At 35.2% G+C, this 25,960-nt stretch overlaps 4 protein-coding genes and 1 long non-coding RNA gene across 7 annotated transcripts; 2 read left to right on the forward strand and 3 right to left on the reverse strand.

Annotated features, from left to right (window-relative positions):
- Positions 1–232: 232 nt before the first annotated feature.
- Positions 233–1,504, reverse strand: LOC111519461. Of its 3 annotated transcripts, none has more exons than XR_006953767.1 (2): positions 1,026–1,159; positions 233–910 (listed from the first exon to the last, which is right to left on the reverse strand). XR_006953767.1 is itself a non-coding variant. In XM_023180505.2 (2 exons), exons 1-2 carry the CDS (start codon positions 1,267–1,269, stop codon positions 535–537), a joined length of 480 nt encoding a protein of 159 aa, XP_023036273.1. In that variant the 5' UTR covers positions 1,270–1,504; the 3' UTR covers positions 233–534. The 3 variants fall into 3 exon arrangements, 2 of the variants coding, with proteins under 2 accessions (XP_023036273.1, XP_023036274.2); XM_023180505.2 differs by lacking the exon at positions 1,026–1,159 and adding an exon at positions 1,166–1,504; XM_023180506.2 differs by having other exon boundaries at positions 980–1,128.
- Positions 1,505–3,969: 2,465 nt separating this feature from the next.
- On the forward strand, positions 3,970–4,963 carry LOC6650919 (mesencephalic astrocyte-derived neurotrophic factor homolog). The gene is made up of 4 exons (XM_002072730.4): positions 3,970–4,168; positions 4,235–4,359; positions 4,445–4,586; positions 4,659–4,963. The coding sequence occupies exons 1-4, from the start codon at positions 4,081–4,083 to the stop codon at positions 4,823–4,825; spliced, it is 522 nt and encodes a 173-aa protein (XP_002072766.1). The 5' UTR covers positions 3,970–4,080; the 3' UTR covers positions 4,826–4,963.
- A 272-nt stretch (positions 4,964–5,235) lies between these two features.
- On the reverse strand, positions 5,236–15,354 carry LOC6650920. The gene is made up of 4 exons (XM_002072731.4): positions 15,218–15,354; positions 10,089–10,370; positions 9,855–10,008; positions 5,236–5,513 (listed from the first exon to the last, which is right to left on the reverse strand). Exons 2-4 carry the CDS (start codon positions 10,329–10,331, stop codon positions 5,413–5,415), a joined length of 498 nt encoding a protein of 165 aa, XP_002072767.1. The 5' UTR covers positions 10,332–10,370; positions 15,218–15,354; the 3' UTR covers positions 5,236–5,412.
- A 7,228-nt stretch (positions 15,355–22,582) lies between these two features.
- On the reverse strand, positions 22,583–23,670 carry LOC6650758 (putative SERF-like protein). The gene is made up of 3 exons (XM_002072732.4): positions 23,381–23,670; positions 22,933–23,038; positions 22,583–22,870 (listed from the first exon to the last, which is right to left on the reverse strand). Exons 1-3 carry the CDS (start codon positions 23,385–23,387, stop codon positions 22,801–22,803), a joined length of 183 nt encoding a protein of 60 aa, XP_002072768.1. The 5' UTR covers positions 23,388–23,670; the 3' UTR covers positions 22,583–22,800.
- Positions 23,671–23,791: 121 nt separating this feature from the next.
- Positions 23,792–25,724, forward strand: LOC111519435. Its single transcript, XR_002724366.2, has 4 exons — positions 23,792–23,868; positions 23,929–23,990; positions 24,064–25,401; positions 25,456–25,724. It is a non-coding gene; the product is annotated as an uncharacterized LOC111519435 (long non-coding RNA).
- Positions 25,725–25,960: the final 236 nt, after the last annotated feature.

The following is a 25,960-nucleotide window of genomic DNA, read 5'->3' on the forward strand; positions in this document are numbered from 1 at the left end:
ATGCAAAATTTTCATTTAGGGCTTAATATGCACACATAATTTAAAATCGAATTTCATTTTTAAAACATAACTCTGATCCAATATCAAAAGAAAATTGCAATATCCTTAATTTTGTAAGGGTCGTTAATCCTCTAAGGGTCCTTCAAAACGTGCGCCACTGATTTTTATTTAAAAGCACAGCGCAAGTCCCAAAAAGTGATCAAGCAACAGCTGATTAATTAAAAAAAATAAATCGATGTGCCAATAAACCAACTTCACATGTATATATTTAAAATTTTTGTATATATATTTAAAATTGCAATTTTGTAATTTGTAACTAATATTTAAATTTAACGCCAAAGTATAGAAAGTCGTTTAAATTTTGAACTATCTGGCAACACTCTTAGCGGTTGTAATTTAAAAAAAAATTGATTTGTTTACGTTCTACCGAAACTGGAACTATAAAATCAGTTAAATTTCCTCAAAAATCTTGAGATTTTATAAAAAAAAATGTTTTACACAAAATGTTGTTTAAAAATTTAACCATTCAAATTGTTAGTCGTATTTCATAGTAAATGTCAATATCTTCTTCACATCTCCCCATATCTGAACGGCTTGTATTTCGAATAGATCGAACAGGGTATCGTATTCGCAGATATGATTATAACCCTTTCCTTCATTTCCATCCACTACTCGGTTGACCCTTATTGTAGAATTTTTATAGTTAAATACAAATTCAAGAAAAAATTCAGTGTCCGTGTGTGAGATAGAATCGCCAGCACTACCATTAAGATATGTTTCCTTTTCGGTGTTGCTCCATTTGCCCTCCTTTTTGTGGGTCTCAACGATTTTCTGTTTAGGTATCTCCATTTTAAATTGATACGTGATATTGTCTGTGTTGGTTGGATTGTTGACAAAGTTTATAGAAAACCTTAAAGTGAAACAAAAGAATAATGTAATTTATGATTTTCTGAGAAAACTTTTCTCATAGTGGTATTACTCTAGCCGCAGAGTCATAATTCTTGGTATGTACATATTAAACATACCAAGGCGGAGTCCCACGAATTTGTACTTCATGACTAATGCAAACTCAATAGTTTGCACATTGTATTATATTTTATATATATTTAAATATAATTAAAAATATATATAAAATATAATTTAATGCGAATTCCGATGTGCTTACTCTTGGGATTTCTTTTGCAAAGTTCCTCGAACGGTTAATGAAGTTATACGATCCGTATCGTTTTTCACGGTTGGTAAAAAACAACAATAAATTACTTCAGACATTTTGTGTTTCGCTTTTAAATTGAATGTTTCACACTTAATAAAGGAATTAAGTAAATTTAAAAAAATTATTTTCAACTCGATTACAAATTCAGCACTTCTTTATACTTCTTTACACTACGAGGTCTCGGGCAATACTATGCTGATTTAAAAAAATTTACTTTGCTGTTAGTTTTGTGAAAACTGAGAGAGTGATGTAGTATACATAGGTTTAATAACAATTGTGTTATTTTCATAAAAGACATACATGTAGTTTTTGTGAGGATCCTTTAATTCTTATAAAACTATAATTCTCTCATTATAAAGTAATCAAGTACAGCTGTATAATTTAAAAAAAAAAACGATTTGAGCCAGCTTTAAATGCATATTCGTTTTGTTTACAAAATTTTTTAAATTTTTAATTTACTGCAACTTTTTAAGTTTACCGGGTTGTTTTAAATGTTTTTATGACTAACTGGCAGCACTCTTCGCGGCACCCTATTGGGCTTCGAGCGTTTTACTCACGCGATTTTTCGAGGGCCAAGAAATTGCGGCGTGAGTGCCAATTTTGTATGGCTCCGGCGAATTTTGCACTGAGAGAAAACATATGTTTATATATTTACATTAGAAATACAAAATGAATTCAAACTAAATTTTTGGATTCTTAACAAATTAATTAGATTTGATTAGACACGACTATCTCTAATTAACATGAACAATAATACTATAGATCGAATATTTCTCAGAATTCATTATATTTAACTAATACCAAAATATTTCTGCTCTGGCAAAATGAAGGGGTAATACCGGCGGTCCAGATACATAGGAATACTCCTCCTCTGCGAAATTGGTCACATTCTCGCTATCTTTGGCTAAAGCTTGGAAAACTTGGAAATTTGATGGTCCCACGGAGACCAAATTATTTTGGGATCGTGTCCCAAAATGCAAAAAATTGCATTATTTAATAGTTTTTTCTAATTGCTAATTATAAACAATTTAGATATAAGTTTATATTTTTATTTAGAATCAATCTACTTACAAATATTGTTAAACCAAATTAGCACTAACACTTACAAATATTATTAATAATAGAAAAATGTATTAAAACTAATGTACTTACAAATATTTAAGATATTAACATGCAACAGGTGCTTCATGCAACAACTGCCGGATGAAAGATACCTGGATTTATATTTGCGGCTGTGGTCCAGATCGAATCATTAAAATAATAAAAAATTTGAAATATATGTATATTTATATATATAATAATTTGGTTAGATTACGACCTATTTGAAATTGAAATCAAACCTTGCGATTTAGACGGCTCGAGCTCAATCTTCCAAACGAAGATTATTTCAATGATAGCACAAAAAGGTGAGCAGGTTGTCTGTATAGCTATTTCAAGAACCACCAAGTTCTATCATCAGCAGACCTTGCTAAAGAACTCCAGAATTGCAATAGCCATACCTGCAACTAAATGAAGCGAAAAAAGTTGGTAAAGCCTACAATTCCGAATAGGTCGTAATCTAACCAAATAACACCAACGGAAGGCACGCCGTTACTTTGGAATTTTTTATTTAAAAACCAGAGGGCCGGGGCTAACTTCGACCGCGTCAAAGTTTGTATACCCTTGCAACTTTTATGGTAACTCTTTCCTTACCTAAAGCCATCAAAGTGGAAAAACGTTCAAGCAAAAAAGGCTAACATTTGCGAAAGAACGGCCTACAATCTTAGTATAGGAAATAACGAAGATATTGATCAAAGTCACTGTTTTCCACCGATCGTTCCTATGGGAGCTATATGATATAGTAACCCGATCTTTATCAAATTCAGCACAGTCATTAACAGATAAATTAAACTAACAAATGTTTAATTTGAAAGCAATCGCGTCAAAAGTAACGAAGTTATTGACAAAAGTCACTGTTTTCGAAAGATCGTTTCTATGGGAGCTATATGATATAGTCACCCGATCTTGATCAAATTTGGCACAGTCGTTTATATGTGTAATTAACTCACCAATATGAAATTTCATGACAATAGCTCAGAAAATAACAAAGTTATTGAGAAAAGTCACAGTGACTTTGCCATTTGTATGGGAGCTATATGATATAGTGATCCGATCCAGCTGAATCCGAGATATACAACGCCTGCAGTATATACAAGCCTACATGCAAAATTTCAGCTCTGTATCTTTTACGGTCTAGGAGGAGTTTGCGTTGATCCAGACGGACGGACAGACGGACAGACGGACGGACGGACGGACGGACGGACATGGCTATTTGAACTCGTCTCGTCGTGCTGATCAAGAATATATATACTTTATATGGTCGGAAATGCTTCCTTCTATGCGTTGCACACTTCTGACCAAAATTAATATACCCTTTTTGCAAGGGTATAAAAACCCTTTTTCTATATGGTACAATATACCGGGTAAGAAATAACAGGTCGTGATATTAGTTTATTAAGGGCAAGCTCTTACAGTAATTTTTAATAGCGCCTCAGGGTATGCACAAAAAGGTGGTCTTCGGAATTGTAGGCTTTACCAACTTTTTTCGCTAGTTATAATATAATTATATTATTCAAAACCATAATATACAAATAATTCAGTAAAATATAAAAAAATATATAAAAATTCATATATAATAATATATGTACATATATGTACATATATCATATAATATGTTTACTGGGTTCAACGTCGATACATCGACATCGAAAAATTTACATCGATTTATCGCGCCAGCACACTCAGCTAGAAATTATATAGAAAATAAAACATAACATTTATAAATCAAACTTAGACGGTAAAGGAGTAGCAAATATTTAAATTTCAAAATGAATACTTTACACATGCTGCTAGTGATTTGTTGCCTGGCTGGAATATATCAAACCACGCTGGCTCTGAAAGAGGAAGATTGCGAAGGTAGGTGTTTGGCCACGTAAGTGTAAAATTCTGGATGAGGTTGATTCGGATTTGATGTACTTTTAGTTTGTGTAAAGACTGTAAGAAAATTTGCAAGCTCTTTGGACGATGCGACGAAAAAGGACTACAAACTGATTGAGGTTGCCTTCAAGAAGTACTGCAAGACTCAGAAGAACAAGGAGCACAGATTCGTGAGTAGCCGGCATTATGGAATTCCATTGATCGATGGAAAATAACACGTATACCTAATTTTCATCTTGTAACCACGTCACATAGTGCTATTATTTGGGAGGATTAGAGGAGTCAGCCACAGGCATATTGAACGAGCTGAGTAAGCCTTTGAGTTGGTCCATGCCCGCAGAGAAGATTTGCGAGAAACTTAAAAAGAAGGATGCTCAAATTTGTGACTTGCGATATGGTAAGTGACGGTGGAGACCCAATGGAGGAGGCATTAATACATACGAATATTATTGTGAATTTTTTTTTGTAGAGAAACAAATTGATTTAAACAACGTGGACTTGAAAAAACTAAAAGTTCGAGATCTGAAAAAGATTCTTAACGATTGGGATGAGAGCTGTGATGGTTGTCTGGAGAAATCCGATTTCATTAAGCGCATTGAAGAGTTGAAACCTAAATATGCGCACAATGAACTGTAAATTATTTACAAGTACTTAAGTACACGCCCACTCAAAACACAAACAAACACACACATACACACGCGAAACAAAGCCACTTACCTACATATTTTTTAGTTAATTTACAACAAAAACTTTGATAGACTTTGAAAAACTTAAATATTAAAAAATAATATATACAATGAACTATATTTTTGAAATAATAAACACACAATAATAAACAAAAACCAATAAACTAAATAATTTATAAATTAAACCTTTTATTTGTTAATTCATTATATATTATATTTTTTGCTTTTCACTTCTTAATACGTACAAATTATTACAACAGAAATTCATGAAATTCTTTAATGATTAAAAGTTAAGTTATTTTATTTAAATGTTAAATTAATTCGATTGCACTTTAAGAGGGCGGGCAACATATAAGTATGTAAATTTCATAAATTCGACAATTTAATCGGCCACGCGTATTAATAATTAATTACATTACAATTATTAGTTAAACTAAATTAAGAACAAGCAGTTTTGAATCGTAAATTAACTAAAATGTAGCAATGGAACAATGAAGAGGATTGCTGATGGCGATGTGAGCAGATGGAAAGCAACTCCTAACGACGATATGGCTGTTTGTTGTATCGTCCACGTTCATTTTCCTCAGAGAGTTTGGCATATTCGCTGTAGACCACACACCAACAATATGTTAAAACAGCTAAAAAGAAAAAAGCAGATGAAGTTTTTAATCATATGAAATTTAGATTAAACAATTCGAACCCATTCGAAACATTTTATTTGAATTAGGCCAGCTCCAAAACCAATTATTTAATGTTGAATCACTATATTTGAATTCTGAACAGGTCTTGATTACAGGGAATGACCAAGTTTAACTTAGTTTTCTCAAACGATCGTAAAGTTTTTAAAAAGAAGTCAAGGTATTCAGACCTGTTCTCGTTTCTGTTTCCAAATGTTTTTGTCCTAATCGGATTTGAGACTCAATTCCGAGCGAAATTTTCAAATCATTTGCCTTTGAGACAGTGGAATACAAAGTAAATGCAAATTTTCATACAAATTTATAAAAACCAAAAACAAAAAAAAAAAAAAAATTATTTTCCAGTTTAGAAAATGTATACCTAAATATTTATAAATTTCGGCAATCCTGTGTTATAGTAGACAAAAAAAAAAGTGATTCGAACTTAGCTTCAAAAACGACATTCCACTAGGACTTCGAAATTTTAGTGCAAATTAAAATTAAAAACTTTAAAAATGAATTAGAAGCTCTCCAAGATTAGATTACATCATAATCTGTATCTGCAGTTCTAGCTTCTGGCCGAAAAGCTTAATTGTGAAGGAGTTTACATCCAGAAAAAAGAAGACACGGGGCCAAACAAGGATTCCTTCACCATCTATTCCTCTTTCTTCCTCATCTATTCCCACTCCTTCCTTATCTATTCCTTCTTCTACTCTATCAAAAAACTAACAACTTCCTTCTCTGTCGGCTATCAGAATGTCAGAGGCCTTAATACTAAACTTACTAAACTCTTTGTAGATAGTCTGTCTTTTGATTTTGACCTAATTGTCTTTACTGAGACTTGGTTAAAACCTGACGTTTTTGACGCCACAGTTCTACCCTCTAATTTCAATATTTTTAGACGTGATCGTACTGATCGTAGGGGTGGTGGAGTTCTTATTGCTGTAGATTCCGCCCTATCATCGGGTCTGATAACAATACCTGTCTCAAGTACTATCGAATTTATATGCGTTAAGGTATCTTTTAGTCGTTTTTCCATTTTTGTTACCTGTTCTTACATTCCGCCCCAATCGGAATGGCCAACCTATTTACTACACTTAGATTCTATTAAATTTATAGTTGAACTACTTTCTGACAGAGACTTATTAATTGTCCTAGGGGACTTTAACCTGCCCACTATGACTTGGTCAACAGTTAATGGTAGCAAAACGTTGCTGCCCTCTGGGTGTCATGATTTTATTGATGGTCTGCTTGAGCTTTCGTTGGCCCAGCTGAATTCGATTTCTAATACGTCTGGCAGATTTCTGGATCTGATTTTTACTTCTGATCCTAGCTTTTGTGAAGTATCTAGAACTAGTCCAATGGTGTTACCAGAGGATAGTTATCATCCAACTTTAGAGTTATCTATTGAGTTTCCCAGCCGCGAGCCCATCTCCGAGTGTGATCCTACGGTAAGCACCCGATGTTTTCGGAAGACTGACTTTGTCGCACTAAACAATGCCTTTCTTAATACCGATTGGACTAATTTATACACTTGTACGGATATGAATTCCGCCATTTCTTTATTTTATACCACTGTTGACTCGATCTTTAATGACTGTGTACCCCTAGTGTCTCCTGTGGTGACGCAAAAATCACCATGGTTTACGCGGGGGCTGTCAAAACTGAAGAATCTTAAGTCTAGGTATTACAAAAAATATAAAGTCACGGGTCTATCATCGGATCTGTCTCGTTACTTGGTTGCTAAATCGAATTTTATTGTTTCTAATTCTAAATGCTATAATAATTACTTACAACGTTGCAAGTTGCAATTCTCCGAAAATCCTAAAGAGTTCTATAGTTTCGTTAACTCAAAGCGAAATTCTGTCTCCCTTCCATCGTTTGCAGTTTTTAATAATGATTCGGCCTCTTCTGATCAATCTATTTCTAATTTATTTGCTAACTTCTTCTCGACTACGTACATATCTACTAAGTACAACTCTAGCCAGATATATCCATATCCTATAACGAAATCCAACTGTATTCTTAATCCTATTATAACGCAAAGTTCGGTAGCTAAGGAACTAATGACGATTAAGCCGGTATACTCACCGGGCCCAGACGGTATTCCCGCTTGTGTCCTGAGGTTCTGTGCGGAGTCATTGTGCTCGCCTTTACTTAAGCTTTTTGAGTTGTCCGTTACACTGTCCGAGTTTCCAACTATATGGAAGGATTCGTTCATTTTACCTCTTCACAAATGTGGCAATAAATCCGACGTCACTAATTACAGAGGAATTTCTAAATTGTCAGCGATACCTAAACTGTTTGAGAAAATTATGACGTCTCAAATACAGCATTTATGTAAATCTATTTTTTCGCCATACCAGCATGGGTTTGTCAAGAATAGGTCTACCACAACTAACCTTTTACAGTTTACATCTTTTGTAATCCAAGGTTTTAAGAAACAAAAGCAAACTGATGTTATATATACGGATTTCAGTAAGGCTTTCGATTCGGTAAACCATGCCTTACTATTACATAAGCTGAATTTAGTTGGCTTTCCGGATGCTCTGCTTGCTTGGATTTTACAATATCTAAGCAATAGGAGGCAGAGGGTTCTTTTTAGATCCTCTCTTTCTAAGATCATTTGTGTTGAATCGGGAGTCCCACAGGGCAGTCACCTTGGCCCATTATTATTTACCATTTTTATTAATGATCTCCCCACCGTTCTTTTAAATTCCAGAGTTCTTATGTATGCCGATGATGTAAAAATCGCTAATCGCATCGTAGACTCTCTCTCATGTCATACCTTGCAAGCTGACCTGAATGCTTTTCAGGGGTGGTGTAGGACTAACTTGTTATCTCTAAACTGTTCTAAGTGCAAAGTTATGTCTTTTTATAGAGGTTCTCCCCAATTAACGAGTTACTTTTTAAATAATTTCCCGTTAGAAAAAATTAATAATACTTCCTTGGTTGTAAAAGATTTGGGGATCTTAATCGACCACAAACTTAGTTTTAATCAGCATATATCGACTACTGTTAGTAGGGCTAAGAGTGTTCTTGGCTTTATGAAGCGCTGGTCGAAGGAGTTCAAGGATCCATATATTACCAAAATACTTTTTACTTCTTTAGTCCGCCCCATATTAGAATATGGATCTTGTGTTTGGTCTCCTCAATATGAGTTTTATCAAAACAAATTAGAATCTGTACAAAAACAGTTTTTACTCTTTGCCCTTCGTGATTTGCGCTGGGATCCAACTGTACAACTTCCATCTTATTCTAGTCGACTTCAGTTAATTAACCTTCCTTCTTTAACTAATCGTAGAACAATGCTTGGTGTAACTTTTCTTTACAAACTTTTGAATGGTGAGATTGACTCTTCCGAGCTGTTGAGCCAAATTAACATTTCTGTTCCATCTAGAAGGACCCGCAATTTCACACCGCTTATACTTCCCACTTGCACAACTAACTATTCTCTGCATGAACCTTTTCGTATACTATGTAGTGACTACAACAGACTTTGGCACGTTATCGGTTCCGAAACATCGCTTCCGGGTATTAAAACTGCGATCTTGTCATTCCTCGCTCGTAATTAGTTGTAATCATCTTTATTTAAACCTATCCTGTTTTCTTTTTATATGTAACCTATTATCTCATTACATTTAATATTTTCTATTTCTTTAGTTTAATTTATGTTTATATATGTAATACGCCTATGCCCTTAGGTCAGAGTGGGTAGAGGTTGTAACATTAACTTTACTTAGGGTCATTCGTAACAGGCCCGGGCCTGGTGTCATATAGGCCACTTGTTCGTACTGAGCGTTGTACGACTACGTCTATATTAAAAAAAAAAAAAATAAAGTTCGTTAGCCATGTTTTAAGAAATTCAACGGGAGTTTTGGATAGTTTTTTAAATAAGGCTTTAAATTTGCCAATATTCTCTTCAATGTCGAAATGATTTTAATTCAATTTTATTGTCAATTTCCATATAGCACAAAATGTTGCTCTTAACGTGGCCTTAACATCTTCACACTTTGGAGTTGGCCATTTATTTTTTCTGTTGGCATTCAAACAAATTGCTTGGCCAACCACCTAGCACCTCATTTGTTTGCTCGCACGCCTCTCATTGGGGCCTGAGGTGCCGACACTTTGCCATTTCAGAACACGAGTAATCAACGGATGATAAATGCGTCAATAAAACACGAGAGACGCCCATCCGGTGCTTAAAACCGCACAAGGAGAACCTGCTGCAGCTGCTAATAATCCTTCTCAATTGTGGCTACCGTGCCGCACCTCCACTCACTCCGCCTCTCAGTCTCCACTTACCACAACAAATCAGACCGAAGATTAGCCATAGAACACCCGTCAGTACGAAGCCATCGATGAAAAAGACGACTGCCGTGTAAATGACAGAAATCAGCAGTCCAATAGCAATCATTATGCCCAGCACTACCCAAGGCACCATCAGGTAATGATTGCGCTACAGAAACCACAGAGAAAACACAAATCGAATATATAATTTAATGTCTTTCTTGTTGGTCATAATTTCAACTGGCTTACCTTCAGAACGCCGGCAATCATAAGAAGTGATATAAGAATTGTCATGCATAGATTGATTACCAAAATAATTTTCACTATATCATTGGGTATAAAGTCAAAGACAATTGTCTTGAAATGCACTCGTGTCGTGAATATGACAACTATGGTTATAATTGACAACACAATGGCCAGAAGGCCAGATATGTAGGAGCCATTTTTAGTTGATTGGCAGAAGCAACAGGAATTGACCAATGGTTTTGGCATTGTGCAAGCTCTTCCTGTGATTTAGGTTTGGTGTTAAAACTGAAATATTTACAAAAAACATAAACAATAAATATATTTCTCTATCAACTCGAAAACCTACTCAATGTGATATAAATTTCAGTCTGCCAATATGATCATATTGCAAGTTCGCTGAACTATTATTGGTCATCGGAAAATATCTGAAGAATTGTATTGCACATTTTTTTGGCATTAGCAATTTTGTTTCTTGTTTTGGTATCCTCTCTTTGTGCTTTCTTATCTTAGAGAATAAACCTGAGGTTTTATGTTAAAACTAATATTTATGATGACGTCAATGGATGGATGCCTTAACATTTAACAGAACAACAACAAAATCGCAGATATGTTTATAAGATCGAATGAATTTTTTTTCTGCTTCTATTTTGGAATTTAAAAATAGCAAAAATCAAAGAGAGAAGAGAAACAAACAATAGATTGAAAAATTGAATTTACGTAAGCGTAAGATATACATCTAGTATCTAGAATCTAGTATCTACTAGGTATGTTTGTATATAACCCAAAGGTTCAATCAGTCAATGAGCAATAGAAAATTGAAATTATAGTCTTGCTCAAAGGTTGATATGCATCTACCAGCTACAATGTATATATGTATATGGACATATGCATAAATCTAGCCACCGGGCATTGTTATTAAATTAATCAAACGGTCTTTCCAACATGCACGATGACGGCGCAAGCTCCAATTTAATGTTGGCACATGCAAATGCAACCAGTTTCTGGCTATCTTTCAGATGCTACGACTCCTACTCCTACTGCTATGCATGTTTATTAAGCCTACGGGGCAACTGAAACTCTGATGAGATAATCACATGCCAAAATGTCTTGTCTTACATATGTACATGGAAAACACTCAAACAAAACTTAACGGCATTCGAAATGGTGATGGGGGAAACTTTCATAGAGATACAGATACATTTCCGTTGAGTTTCACACTTTACACAAAAAGAATCGCTGAAATGCTAAACAAATTGCGCAATTAAATGGGTAGGGCAAAAGAACATCATCATCATCATGATCACTTGCTTTGCTTACTTCTAGCCGAGCCAAAGTAAACATCTTCTTAGGAGACACATGGCGTATTAGCATTATTTTGTTGCGTAGTCTTCAAAGGGGGCAATGACAGCTGCTTGGCTTCCCAAGATCTCTAGTTACAACTTTTTTTCTTTTCTGACATGTGAGAGGCCCTAGCTCTACGCGGTTAGGTCTGACCCGGTTATGCAAAAGCCGGTGACTTATATGCGACAGTTTTGAGGTTTGCCCACATCTCGTCGACTTTCTGCTCTGCTGTGTAGTAAAGCGTCTGATTAATCGCATTTACTTGCTAATAACAAATGGTGACGTTAACTTCCGGTGCATAGATTCCACCGTTTACATCATCATCATATCATCGACGACAATTTCAAGTTCAAGCAAACGCGTGGGCAATACATTTGTATAAACCTCCATTTATCTGAATATATTTCTGAAGAATTTCATAAAGTATGTAATCATGTGGGTTTTGAGTCCGTCGAAATGTGCTTGAGCGTGACAAGTGCAACGGCTGAAATTGTTGACTGTCTGGCTTCAAATGTTGGCAGTTGCAATTATCATAAGTCTTGGCTTGATTGCATTAAAAGTTCAGTTGACGGGGGTAAAATGTGAAAGGTAACTTCGTAAAAGATCAGGTGTGGGAGAAGTTTAAAAAGAGTTCCACGACCAAGCTGTGTTACTTCTCTAGAAGATCAGAAGTTTGTACAAGTGTGGGTATGATCTCACAAATTATCATAACATTAAATATGCTTAATGGATATCCATACATTTTTCAATTTTCTGTTATCGTTGGCCATTAATCACAAAAAAGAAATCATGACCCATTTGTTACGCTATGAAGAGCTTCCTCCCTCACATTCCCCTCCATGTGGCCATCATGGATCTGGAATTTAGGCGAATTGGACTGTTGTTCGCATAAATCATGTCAACTGGAAAACAAAACTGGCAACAGATCGGACCCCAGGCCTAACCCAACTATGATTATTTGTTTCCTTTCTTCTTTATTTTTTATGGTGTGTGCATTCAGCGCGTGTCGATTTTGATTTGGTTTTTTTTTAAGTCATTGTTTAGTTTATCAGTCAAACGCCAAAGGCAATTAGTTTTCGTTCTATGGAACTATCTCGGCAGTCCGCCCTACCTCGTGGGTCTAGGTATTTACAATTTGTTTGCGCTTCAACGCGTAATTAAGTTTGACAGTTTTTTGCGCTATTTTTTACGCCAGCCGCCAAATGATACAAAAGGCTTGTGTCTCTTACTACTTGATATTTCTGCAACTGAATTTCGAGTTTTGCTTATAGCCATTTGAAAATTACTCAATCTGGTATAATGGAATCTCTAGTGGGAGAGAGCACACACACATATACACACACACACACACTTGATGTGGAAACCGGTCAAAAATGATTCTACCAAATTTGACAAGTTTAAAGCACGCGGCGAGACAACTTAAATAAAACCTGACTCTTTGTGGGTTTTCTCTGATTTCTGTAGGGTGTTTTCTCTCTCTCTCTCTCTCTCTCTCTCTCTCTCTCTCTCTCTCTCTCTCTCTCTCTCTCTCTCTCTCTGTCTATTATATATATTTTGTCAAATTGCCTTTATGTAGTTGGGGCTTTCAATCACTCACGCTTGGCCATATGTATCAATTAAATCTTATTTGCAGCTGCAACTGCTAAAACTCAATTGCCTTTTACCGATGCCGATGCCGATGAAGTTGCCGCCTTTGATGTGGCACCGATCGATCCAAATGGTCAAGACTTGTTGCCATCAAAACAGTTTTGCAACTAAGTAAAAGACATATGTACATATGTGCATATATATGTTGGAAATATGTATATCTATATGTCTATTTAAATGCTGTCAGGTTCAGGGCATACAATTTGTAACATTGAACGCGTTCAAATATATAATATTTAATTCTCACATCATTCACTAAAGATCACCAAACGAGGGGCGGAGGAAGAGGCTTTCGCTTTTCCTCGAACAAAGTCACAGCGAAAGTTTGAATCGTAAAGATCGTAAAAATGATTCATTTATGAGATGAGAATGAGAAAAGTAAAAACACACACAAAAACGCCAAAAGAACACACAAAAATTGATTATAAATAGATCTACAAGGTCGCAATCATTCGGGCGTTGAGAAGGAGAACTAGAAATATATATGTATGTCTTTAGTCTTATTTGTTGTTTTGCTACCTCAATAATGTGTTATTAAATAGAAATATAGTACTATAGGATAGGCCGAATAGACAGATGACTGGAATGTTTTTTTTTTTTTGGTAAACGCTTGCTATCGCCTGTTACCATTTGATCATCATCAAATACGTCTATGAATTTTGACTGCCTAGTCCTATATTTTGCCCCACTGTGCTTAGCTTCTTCATGAAATGTGTGTAGGTGTGCGGACTGCCTTCATTTATTGCTATAGAATAAATGTTTGTGTTTTTTTCTCTCTTTTGTCTAATATACCTACGTATTCCATTTAATTTTTGTTGTGCTGTTTTATCTGTTTTGCCTTGTAAATGCTATTTTTTTCGTTTTTTAGTTAACCTTCACATTGTTCTCATTTTCCATACAGAATTATAATTTGATGTCCATTAACAATATGATGCTTTTTACTCTTAAATAACTTTGCGTCGTTGAACTTTTGCGAAATGATCTTGAGTTCATGAATAACAGGAGACATTAATGCCGCTCCGAACCAGTGGCGGATCTAGTTAAGTGATATAAAAATTAATTGTGGGGCGAAATCGGTCTTGAATATCCCCTTACGTTGTGCCAGTCAACCCAACAGGTGGTTTTGCATCAATCCTTTAACTAAATGACATACATAATTTATATTCGACCTACTTGTGGAACACTCCAACCAATATCCTGGAGTCTGAGACTGGTTAACATATTTTAAATTATCAGAAAATTTTCAATGTCAACACAAATTGATGCTCTGACATCATACAATGAATGCAATGCTATAAAAAGGCAAGTAAATACATATATGTTATAAAAAAAAAGAGACAGAGTCAGAGAGAGAGGTAGAAGGAGACCTCATATATTTTGCATTGCAAAAATAAATGGAGAAACAAAATGAAATTTGTTTATTTTCATATCGATGCCTTCGAATAAGCAAATTGGGTCAGGCAAAAGGCGCGATGATCGGACGTCAAAATAAACCAGTAGCCAATTATTATTCAATATTTAGCTTTTCGTTCATTTAGCGCATTAATCTTAATGATTTTGTATGGCGGAGCTGGTGCTGCTGCTGCCACCACCCTTTCCTCCTCCATCGTCGACGCTGTCGCCCCACCGTTTTCTGAGTTGAGGGCATTGCAGGCAAGGCGCTCAGCAATAAAGATTGAGCTTGACTTTGATCGCATGTATTTGAATATTGAAATAGCTGGACGACGACGACGACGACAGCAGCTAAATGAAATTGAATATATATATTTGTATGAATATGAGAAAAAAACAACAACAGAAACAAAACAAAAAACAAAACACACACAACAAAATGCGGACGACTGTCAACCACAAGAGGCGGAGACGATCGACGATATGGGTAGAGTAGATCTAGCTGGTGGGGGAATCCTCCTCCGTTGGAAAGCTGAACGCCTGTTAATTCAATTTCGAAACGATCGTTTATCACTTGATTTGCATTTAAGCATGAGAAGTCGATCGAAAAATTAAGTTAAGGGAAATCCAATTGACATTTGCCAATTTGCGCGAACTCTTCGATCGCTGATAATGTCATCGAGACACCAAAACACAACAAACGTCTGGGTGTTTGCCAAAAAAAGATACATTCAACCGATTCGGACACTTACACTTTCTTTCAATTTCTTTGCTTTCTAATTGGATAATATACGTATAGAAACAGTTCTCTTTCCGTATTTGTATTTCACACCGATTTCCGTGGACGCGTTTTTTCCGCGTTGTCGATGCGATGTGGTTTGTATGGCGACTAAATTCAAACTGACTCAACCTCAACTGATTGGGGAGCGTGGGGATTCAATCCGATCCCCAGTCGTCGCACAGTGGGGCCTTCTGGCATTTAGCATTGCAAAAATCATAGCGTCTAAACCAATAAAGCGATTTCAAAAATTTAAAAAGCATATGATAAAGAATACCTTAAGCTTCAAAATGAAATGAGTGTTTGTCAAAAGTGTTCGTGGTGCTGTAATATTCAAGGTCAAAGTCAGAAAATATTTCCAAGCATGTTTTTCCTTTAAAAATGGATCGAAACCCGGTTTTTTTCAATAACAAATGGAATTTTTCATTGTTTTAGACGTATGTAACATTTTTTAATGTTTTAATTTGATTTTTTAACATAATTACAAAAAGAAACAAAAAATTAAAAAAAAATTTTTTTTTTAGGTTAATTTTGAAAATGTGACAAAAGATAACAGCCAACGTTTTAATGATCTCTTGACTAACACCTGTTATAAAAGATGTCACTTCATCATTTTGAAAAAATCTCCTTGAAGTATTTCCATCATTCGTGTTTCCGTATCCGTACTTTGGGCAGTCAACTTTCAGTCCCAGCTTCCGAGAGAATTCAGCTTGTATAATCTCCTTCCTGCTCTGAATATCCTCACGAGATTTTTTATCCGTTTTTGTTTCTCCTGGCCGAGGAAGTGTGTAAGCTAGCTTCAGAATAAAATCCATACACTTAATTCTGCAATGCAACGGAGAAATTCCATATTCGTAGCAGTTCTCCTCACTCGTTGAATCGTCTAAGTTCTGAAATTCTTTTTGAGTTTTTTTGCAAATTGGACACCTTAACGTTGAGGAAGTGTTTATAATTTCTTTTAACACTTTTCCATCTATCATTGTCAGGAAAAACTCAAAGTTAACCGTAAATGTTTTTCCACTCTTGGTTTGGAAAACAGCAGGTTTCAGTTGGCTTATTTGATTTTTGATGTCGCCAACAGTTGATTTGATTAATTCCGAGGACTCCTTTGCATATTTGAATAACAAAGGCCGACAATAGTGGGTCGATGACGGTCGAAGATTTCTCCAATGTTCAGAACTTTCACTTCTTAGGCGCAAAGGAACTACAGAAGCCATGAACATATTTTCATCAGAAATAGCTTCGTCTTCTGTGTGTATAATCTGCTTGTAGGCGCTTTGTCCAGATGATCCATCACATCCCCATTTGTTGAGTAATGTCAAATTTTCGGGAAGAAGATCCACCTCTTTCTTTACTTTCAACAAGACGTCTCGCAGTGTGATCCATTAAATCCTGGAGTTTTATTTCTACAGATACCTCTGCTATAATTTTATTTTCCGGTACTGCTTCCTTTTTGGCGAATCCAATTTTTTTGTATCCGGGAAGAACGTCGACTTTATGACTTTTTAAGGAACTCCTTAAAATTTCGTACGTCTCCTTCGTCAATCCTAGGTCCATAAATAAGGAAAACGCATCTTCCTCAGTGTACTTAGTGGGTCAGTGTACTTAGCACCCTGAAGCTATCGTTTTCTTGTAAACGTTGAACAAAACAAACAGATAGTATTTGCAAAACAGCATTACGCAATGTTATCATTTAAATACAAAGAAGCTACAGGCCAATACGCATGCGCTCTTTTTCTTCCTTATACCTGCAGCGCATTTTTTAGGCGAGGTTGCCTTAGTTTTATGGCTTACACATCGCTGTCGCAGGTCTCCGCATATTGGGACTATATACATCTGATAAGTAAATATTTCACCTACCTAGTGTATGTAGTCCGATATCGATACTCGTTGAGTCTTGCTAGTTTTATTCCATCAAAGTTCAAAAAATGCCAATATTTAGTACATTTTTAAACGCTTCTAGTTCAATAACTATTTAAGTAATTATTAATATTTATTAAACATGCTATTAATAAAGAACATACTTTTCAGATAAAACCAAAAAATCCAAGATCGATTGTTGAAATCGCCCAATATTCAGTTATAAAGTTGCGATTTTTTTTTAAAATTATCATTTTATCCTTTTCACTAAAAATGACTCAACTTTGGGCGCCTCTAGCACCCATGAATCTCAACCGATTTCAAAATTTTTTCGGATTCATAATCTCTGAAGTATTTCCTATCGATTGCATATATAATTTTTGCCAAACGCGATCATGAAAAAACGTATTTTTGCAACGCTATCCGAGCAGAGGCCCAAGTGTGCGTCGCTCTTCCTCTCTCTCTCTCTTGTGGGCTGCTGTGTGAAGGTCTGTCTGATGATGTCCGTCAAGTTACCGACACTGTTAAACTCGAGTTAGCGACGGTCCTCTGTTAACCCTCTGTTAAGTTTTTTGCATTTTTATTTTTTAATTTTTGAGCAATTTATTAACTTTTTTGAAACAAATAAAGCCTTAAATTATTAAGAATAGATGAAATTTTTGTTTTAATTCAGTTTTGGGGGTTTTTGGAAATTCCATGTATTAACAATTTCTTCACAAAAATGTCCTTTTTTCGTTTTCGTATAGCTCCAAAAAATTGCAACGGCTCAATGAAGATTGAATGCCAGATTTGTCCCCAATTATTTATCTAAATCCCCACCAAGTTTGGTTAAAATTCCTCACACGGTTTTCGAGAAAATTGCATTTTTTTGAACCAACCATGATTTTCCCCATACAAAATGTGCGAAAAAATGAGTTGAATTTGTTGGGCAAAAACTCGCATATATAGTAACCGCTCAATGGAGATTGAGTGCCAGAATTTAGGTATGACTTTCTGGAATATGTTCAGAGAGTTTCAGCAAAATTCCTCGTAACGTTTTCGAGAAAAATGCATAAATGTGGGAGTACCTTCAGAAAACAATAATTTTTTCAGCAAATGCAATTCGCCAATGTTCTTCTTCTTCCTCCTTTAATTCGCCCCTTACAAAATGAGTGAAAAAATGGATTGACTTTGTTGGGCAAAAACTCGCCTATATAGTAACGGCTCAATGAAGATTGAATGCCAGAATTTAGGTATGACTTTCTGGAATATGTTCAGAGAGTTTCAGCAAAATTCCTCGTAACGTTTTCGAGAAAAATGCATAAATCTGGGGGTACTTTTTGCCCGCAAATTTTTTTCAATCTCGATTGGCCCAGCTGTTTTTTCAATTCGCCACTCATCGTATGGTCATTTCGCCCCACCACAAATGACCACAAATGAGTGAAAAAATGGGTTGACTTTGTTGGGCAAAAACTCGCCCATATAGTAACGGCTCAATGAAGATTGAATGCCAGAATTTAGGTATGACTTTCTGGAACATGTTCAGAGAGTTTCAGCAAAATTCCTCGTAACGTTTTCGAGAAAAATGCATAAATCTGGGGGTACCTTTTGCGGAATAATATGTTTCCAACATTTCGCCGCTCAAGCATCGCTGTGATAGGGGGATTAGTCAAATACAGGTTCGCTTAAATAGGGGGTTTGGTATAGTGGTACGACTGCACCAATAAATTGTGATTTTGGTTAATAAGAATTTTTGAGAAATAAGATTCAAGATATAATATATACTTATGTAGACTTTCCTTGAAAATTTGAATAAAGTTAATGAAATAGATAATTGTTAAATCTGGTTTTATGTATACATATGTATATATGTATGTATGTACATATGGTCTTGCAATTGCAAACAAATTTGCTGCAAACAAATATGGCTTGCACCAATGTATGCCCATTTCTATCACCATTGTTTTTTCGTAGAGTATTTCTTTTATTATTAAGACAAATTCTTTTACACTATTACAAAAAAAAAGCTTTCTCTAATACGAGAAAGAAATTAGAAAGTATAAAAAAAAGAAATTCTTATACCAAAAAAAATGTATCCTTCGCTAGGGTTCGAGCTCCGACATATTTTATATATAAAATCATATACATGCGGGGACCCATACATTTTTTTTGGATCAATACAATTTTTTTCTTTTTTTTAAATTTGCTTATAAAGGCATATACCTACATATGTAAATGTTGATAATGTCACTAATTGACTTATGTCCTAAAAGAAAAAAAAAAAAAAAACTTTTTTCGGCTTTGCTACGATTTAAGCCCCCAATAGATTTTATACTTATAAACATATATAAATGCGCCCAACATCCCGTTTGGCTCTAACAAGGGAAACTTCAGGTATGCGAATCACCGATTCGGATGAATTTTGAATATGTTGTAGAATACCCCGTCACTTGAAGCTGTGTGAAATATTTCGGCGTACTATTCTATATTTTCCTAATAAATCGCCTTTAAAGTTATAGCTTTGGTGACTTATATGTAAACCGCCGATCAGACTATAAGCAGCTCGATGGTGTAGGGGGTAGAGTTACTGCCTAAAATCGAAGGAACTCTGGTTCAACCCCCGCCCGAAACTAGTTAGTTTTGGGTTTTCATTTTTTTTTTTTGTTTTTTTAATAATTAATTTTGCCTAATAGCGAAATAGGTCTTTTGATGATACTATATATGCATTTTTTTTTATTTTATCAAATGATAACACAGAAGTTAAATAGTGACAGTTTTAATATGTAATTAGAAAAACTAGACATTTATTCAAGTGACGGGGTATTCTACAACATATTCAAAATTCATCCGAATCGGTGATTCGCATACCTGAAGTTTCCCTTGTTAGAGCCAAACGGGATGTTGGGCGCATTTATATATGTTTATATAAAATCTATTGGGGGCTTAAATCGTAGCAAAGCCGAAAAAAGTTTTTTTTTTTTTTTTCTTTTAGGACATAAGTCAATTAGTGACATTATCAACATTTACATATGTAGGTATATGCCTTTATAAGCAAATTTAAAAGAAAGAAAAAAATTGTATTGATCCAAAAAAAATGTATGGGTCCCCGCATGTATATGATTTTATATATAAAATATGTCGGAGCTCGAACCCTAGCGAAGGATACATTTTTTTTGGTATAAGAATTTCTTTTTTTTATACTTTCTAATTTCTTTCTCGTATTAGAGAAAGCTTTTTTTTGTAATAGTGTAAAAGAATTTGTCTTAATAATAAAAGAAATACTCTACGAAAAAACAATGGTGATAGAAATGGGCATACATTGGTGCAAGCCATATTTGTTTGCAGCAAATTTGTTTGCAATTGCAAGACCATATGTACATACATACATATATACATATGTATACATAAAACCAGATTTAACAATTATCTATTTCATTAACTTTATTCAAATTTTCAAGGAAAGTCTACATAAGTACATATATATTATATCTTGAATCTTATTTCTCAAAAATTCTTATTAACCAAAATCACAATTTATTGGTGCAGTCGTACCACTATACCAAACCCCCTATTTAAGCGAACCTGTATTTGACTAATCCCCCTATCACAGCGATGCTTGAGCGGCGAAATGTTGGAAACATATTATTCCGCAAAAGGTACCCCCAGATTTATGCATTTTTCTCGAAAACGTTACGAGGAATTTTGCTGAAACTCTCTGAACATGTTCCAGAAAGTCATACCTAAATTCTGGCATTCAATCTTCATTGAGCCGTTACTATATGGGCGAGTTTTTGCCCAACAAAGTCAACCCATATTTTCACTCATTTGTGGTCATTTTTTCGCACATTTTGTATGGGGAAAATCATGGTTGGTTCAAAAAAATGCAATTTTCTCGAAAACCGTGTGAGGGGATTTAGATAAATAATTGGGGACAAATCTGGCATTCAATCTTCATTGAGCCGTTGCAATTTTTTGGAGCTATACGAAAACGAAAAAAGGACATTTTCGTGAAGAAATTGTCAATACATGGAATGCCCAAAAACCCCCAAAACTGAATTAAAACAAAAATTTCATCTATTCTTAATAATTTAAGGCTTTATTTGTTTCAAAAAAGTTAATAAATTGCTCAAAAATTAAAAAATAAAAATGCAAAAAACTTAACAGAGGACCGTCGCTAACTCGTGTTTAACAGTGTCGGTAACTTGACGGACATTGTCTGATGACTGGCTGCCTGCTGACGATCGTTTGAGAAAAGTTCCCAAAAAAGAACTTAAAAGGCTATTCGTTTTAGCTTTCGGGCAAGTACTGAGAGCTTTCTCTAACTTCAAATTGAGTTGGAAAACCAAATGGGCAAAAACAAAAAGCAAACCTGTTCTTTTGTTTTTTTTGACTTTTGTGTTCATAAAGTTATCACCATTCAACTACATACAATGGCCATTGTTTGCTCTTCCCTCCTTCTGATATCAGTTACAGCACACAATCATTAAAAATATTGAAAAAGCAACAACAACTTGCAAACCGCTAACTAAACTTGTCCATTCTCATTACATGCACATCCGCGTGGATTCCCATCGAGGGAGCCGATCGTTTTGCCATTTTTGGTCTGGCCTGGCCGTTAGTTTTAGTTGACATGGCCAAGTTGATTTTGGCCAACTTTACTACAAATGGTAAATGTTAGATAGGCCACCAACTATTGGCAGCTGTTGTGGTTGTCTTTGTTGGGCAAGAGAGTTTATTTTCGCTACTTTTGCCAACCGACTTTCATATTTTCTTAAAGCAATCCATTGTATGCTAATTTGAACGACTTACTAAACTGGGCATAGGTCATGGATCTAAATTTAAACTAAATTTAGGTTAAAAGTCAACTGATAAAACTTTAAATGTTTAATAAAAACCAAAGTGAAGCTAACGAAATTATGCCAATTAAGATTAGATTAAATTTAAGCATTAATCAATGTTTTTTTTAAAGAAGCCAATCCTGAATCATAAATTGATTCTAATAATAGTCTGATTAATTTAGCTTCTACCTAGTATATTTAAAACCAACTTACTAGCATTTAACGCATTCATTATTAAATCAATTTTCCATTAATGCTACATATGTACACCTTAGCTAACGACGATTCAGGGTTTTAAAATTTAAGCCTTTATTCACTGTGTACGATCATCTACTTTTCAGTTGGCCATTGATTAAGCCATTTATTGAAGAGCACTTGAGTTCTATCGTAGGCAAGTGTTCCATTTCTTAAATCAGTTTCTAAATGTCAACCTCTTTCACATACTCTATGGGTTATGGCTATGGTATTATTATGTATTTAATACTAAGCATATATTTATATATTTTCTTCAAACACAATAGTACATAATATATGTTTTATAGAGCAATATTGCCATTTATGTTTTTTGGATTGACTGCATATTATGTTTTATTCGGAAAATTTATACATATATATATTCATAATTAATTACAGTAAATAATTTTGTCAGTGGTGTGGAGAAATAATTGGTTCAGAAATATAGCAACATATTTATTTAACGTAAACGAATTAATTAGAAATTCCTTTGAGCCCATTCTCTTTGTGTGTATAACGAACTGTGTATGTGACTATAGTTAATACCGATCTACTAGTGTGCCTCAAAGTATTTTCGCAAAAATCTATTTTACAAGCTGAATCTGGCTCTATAGTCGGTGTAATGGTCAGGAGAAGGGGCTTGCTTCTATTTGCTCGAACTAGCAGCGGCTGCTTCCTCCTTTTTCTTTTGTTTTTCACGCATTAATTCGGCATCTCTGAAAGTTATGAAATCCATATATTAATATAGGAGAAGTTTTACATTTAACGAAAATCTTACCGGGCTTTGCGTTGCTCCACAGTTAGATTATCAGTTCGCTTTCCCTTGGTCTGATCGGCCAGTTTCTTCTGATTTTTTGCCCGAGCCAAGTCCCTTTGATTGCCACCTGCAAAAATAAAAATCAAAAATTAATACAAACGAAGACAAAGAAAGGTGTCGTTTGATTGCGATTAGTACAAAGGCCCAATGGCGCGTGGTCTGAGAGGTTAGAATTTACAGCGTGCCGCCGCCCCAGCAGGTCCCCAGCATCGATTTTGCCTGCATTTACAATTTAGTCACAGGGCACAGTAAGGCTCGCCTACGCCCATGCTAATATGTGGCTGTGAGATAATCTCTAACTAATGGACTAATGACGCCATTCATTTGTATTTTAATGATGTGGACAGAAGAGACCTTTAAAACCTGCCACCAGCAGCAACAGCAATATTCACCAGGCTTGCCTACTTACGTGTCATGTTTTTAATATATTTGTTAACTTCTGGACAGGTTGCTACTGCTTGATAAACGCGATAGTGACGCTTTTGTTTAAGGTACTCTGCAAATTTGGTTATTTGTGTGATCTATTTCTTTGGGCTTCAAATTGATTTTGCCACCCTTAAGGTACCTAGGAGTAATTTCGCTGCAACGCGTATGATGCAATGTAATAATGGAAAATCAGCGTTAGAATTGTTTCACTGGAGGTTTCACAGTGTATTGTTATTGTTTATCCGGACTTTGTGTTTTTTTATAACGAAATTTTCAGCCCATTTGTATGTTTTGTTATATATATATATATATAAACTAGAGCTGTAAAACTATCAATGGCACTATCGATATATCGAATTTTCATATTTTTGCGTCGCTATCGATGGTTATTGTTCACTATCGATAGTGGCATTACCATACATTGCGCATTACTTGTTTTGGCGCAACTTTGCAGGTCGGCAGCAAATTTTGGTAAGAAATACATTTATATGTAAAAGGTAATTAAATATTAAAATAAGTGTTTATTTGTAGGTAAATTTTCGTTGGTGTTGGTGGCGGAAGGATGGACAAATTTCTCTTGAAAAACTCACAGGGTAAGTTCCATTTACTGCTCAGCAACGCAAGTAACTAATTTACATATGTTATGTATGCATGTGCTTTGTTAAGATGGACAAGACAGCAGCATTGAGGCAATTGAGGAGGACAACCAGCTAGCAAAAAGGCAGCGAGTCGGAAGATCATCGGTGTGGGGCCATTTCGAAAAAATTAACAACGGTATGTCGGCAAAGTGTCGCTCTTGCGGCAAAATGTATAAGACGAGCGGAAATACCTCAAATTTATTTGACCACCTGAAGCGTGCGCATCCCGGTCAGCGTGTTAACGATGTGCCAATCACTTCTGGTAAAATAGATACATATTTAAACACAATATATGAATCTACGTCAAAGCGCAAACAAGAGCTTGATTTAGGACTCATAAAGATTGTAGCTCAAGGCATGCAACCTTTTTCTATAGTTGAGGATCCTGAGTTTCGCGACTTTATCAAACTATTCGACCCACGATACAAACTACCGTCGCGGATTACCCTCTCTAATGTCATGATGACAAATTTATTTGATGAGCAGAAACCTAAATTAAAAAATTTGCTCAGCAAAATAAATCACTGTGCCATCACAACTGATATGTGGACGTCCCTGGCAAATGAATCTTATATGACAGTCACATGCTCGTTTATTACAGATAGTTACTGTCTTCGCTCTGCTGTTTTATCAACAAATCAAATTATCAAATTGGTTGTGCAAGATTGCCTTAAGCTGGATTCCACAAAAGAAGCACGATTGCTTACAAGAAATTTAAAGATTCTCAATTGACGGAAACTAAATATAGTCTAATACAGGAAGTTGCCACCAGATGGAACAGTGCATTCCTAATGATTGAAAGACTCTTAAAAACACATGAAGCAATCAATATATAAAGCGCCACAGCCTCTCACAGCTGACGAAATCAACATATTAAAAGACTTGTCACAAATACTTTCTCTCTTTGACATTGCTTCCAAAGAAGTGTCATCGAATTCTATAGTCACAGTATCACTAGTTATTCCAGTTACTTGTGGCCTCTTAAACAACTTGGAAAATAGCACAAAAAAATCTTCTTACCGAAGTTGGCCTTAAAGTGATTGAATTTTTAATTGATTGCGTAATCAAAAGGTTGTACAAGTACGAAGATCGCACAGTAACTAACATTTCTACATTGCTTGATCCAAGGTTTAAAAAACAAGGTTTCCGTTTGCAATTCAATGCCAAAAGTGCTGAAAAACTTTTAATTGAAGAACTTATTCATCTGAGCAAGTCTTCAGCTCCCACCTCAGAGCCACCAACACCAATTGATCAACCAAAACCAACACGACATCCTCTTTATGAATTTGTAAAAATCAACATAGAAAATTTGCCTAGGACCAAGCGCTCCGATGCAATAATTGATTTACACCAATATATTGGGCAGGTATGTAGCTTAACAAACAATTTTCAAAAATGTTTAATGTTACTGTATTTACAGCATAACGAAAGTAGTATAAAAGACCTTACTACGAAATATTTTTGCATTCCTGCTTCATCGACAGAGTAGGAGCGAATGTTCAGCAAAGCTGGACAAATTATAACGGAACGAAGAGCTGCCTTAAAAGCTAAGCATGTGGACATGCTCCTTTTTCTTAGTCACAATTCTCGGATCTTGGCAGAAGACTGTTTTGATTTACTATGTCCATGAAGGATCTCATTATGTTAAACATATGAAATGTTTATTAAAATGTTAATTTTTATTGTTAAGTATGCGTTTATTAAGTTTTTGAATTTGAAAATATTTTCGATAGTACTATCGATACTATTGAATATTTGTTCCCAAACCATCTAAATTATTGAATGTTGCAACCATCGATAGTTTTGCAGCTCTAATATAAACAGAATGTTAAACTCGAGTTAGCGACGGTCCTCTGGTAACCCTCTTTTTTGCTGCCAGTTTAGCTATTTTCCCGCTAGATTACAGCATCACTGGCTACGATCCA

Source organism: Drosophila willistoni, chromosome 3R (genome assembly GCF_018902025.1).
Source record: "Drosophila willistoni isolate 14030-0811.24 chromosome 3R, UCI_dwil_1.1, whole genome shotgun sequence".
NCBI classification, from domain to species: Eukaryota; Metazoa; Arthropoda; class Insecta; order Diptera; family Drosophilidae; genus Drosophila; species Drosophila willistoni.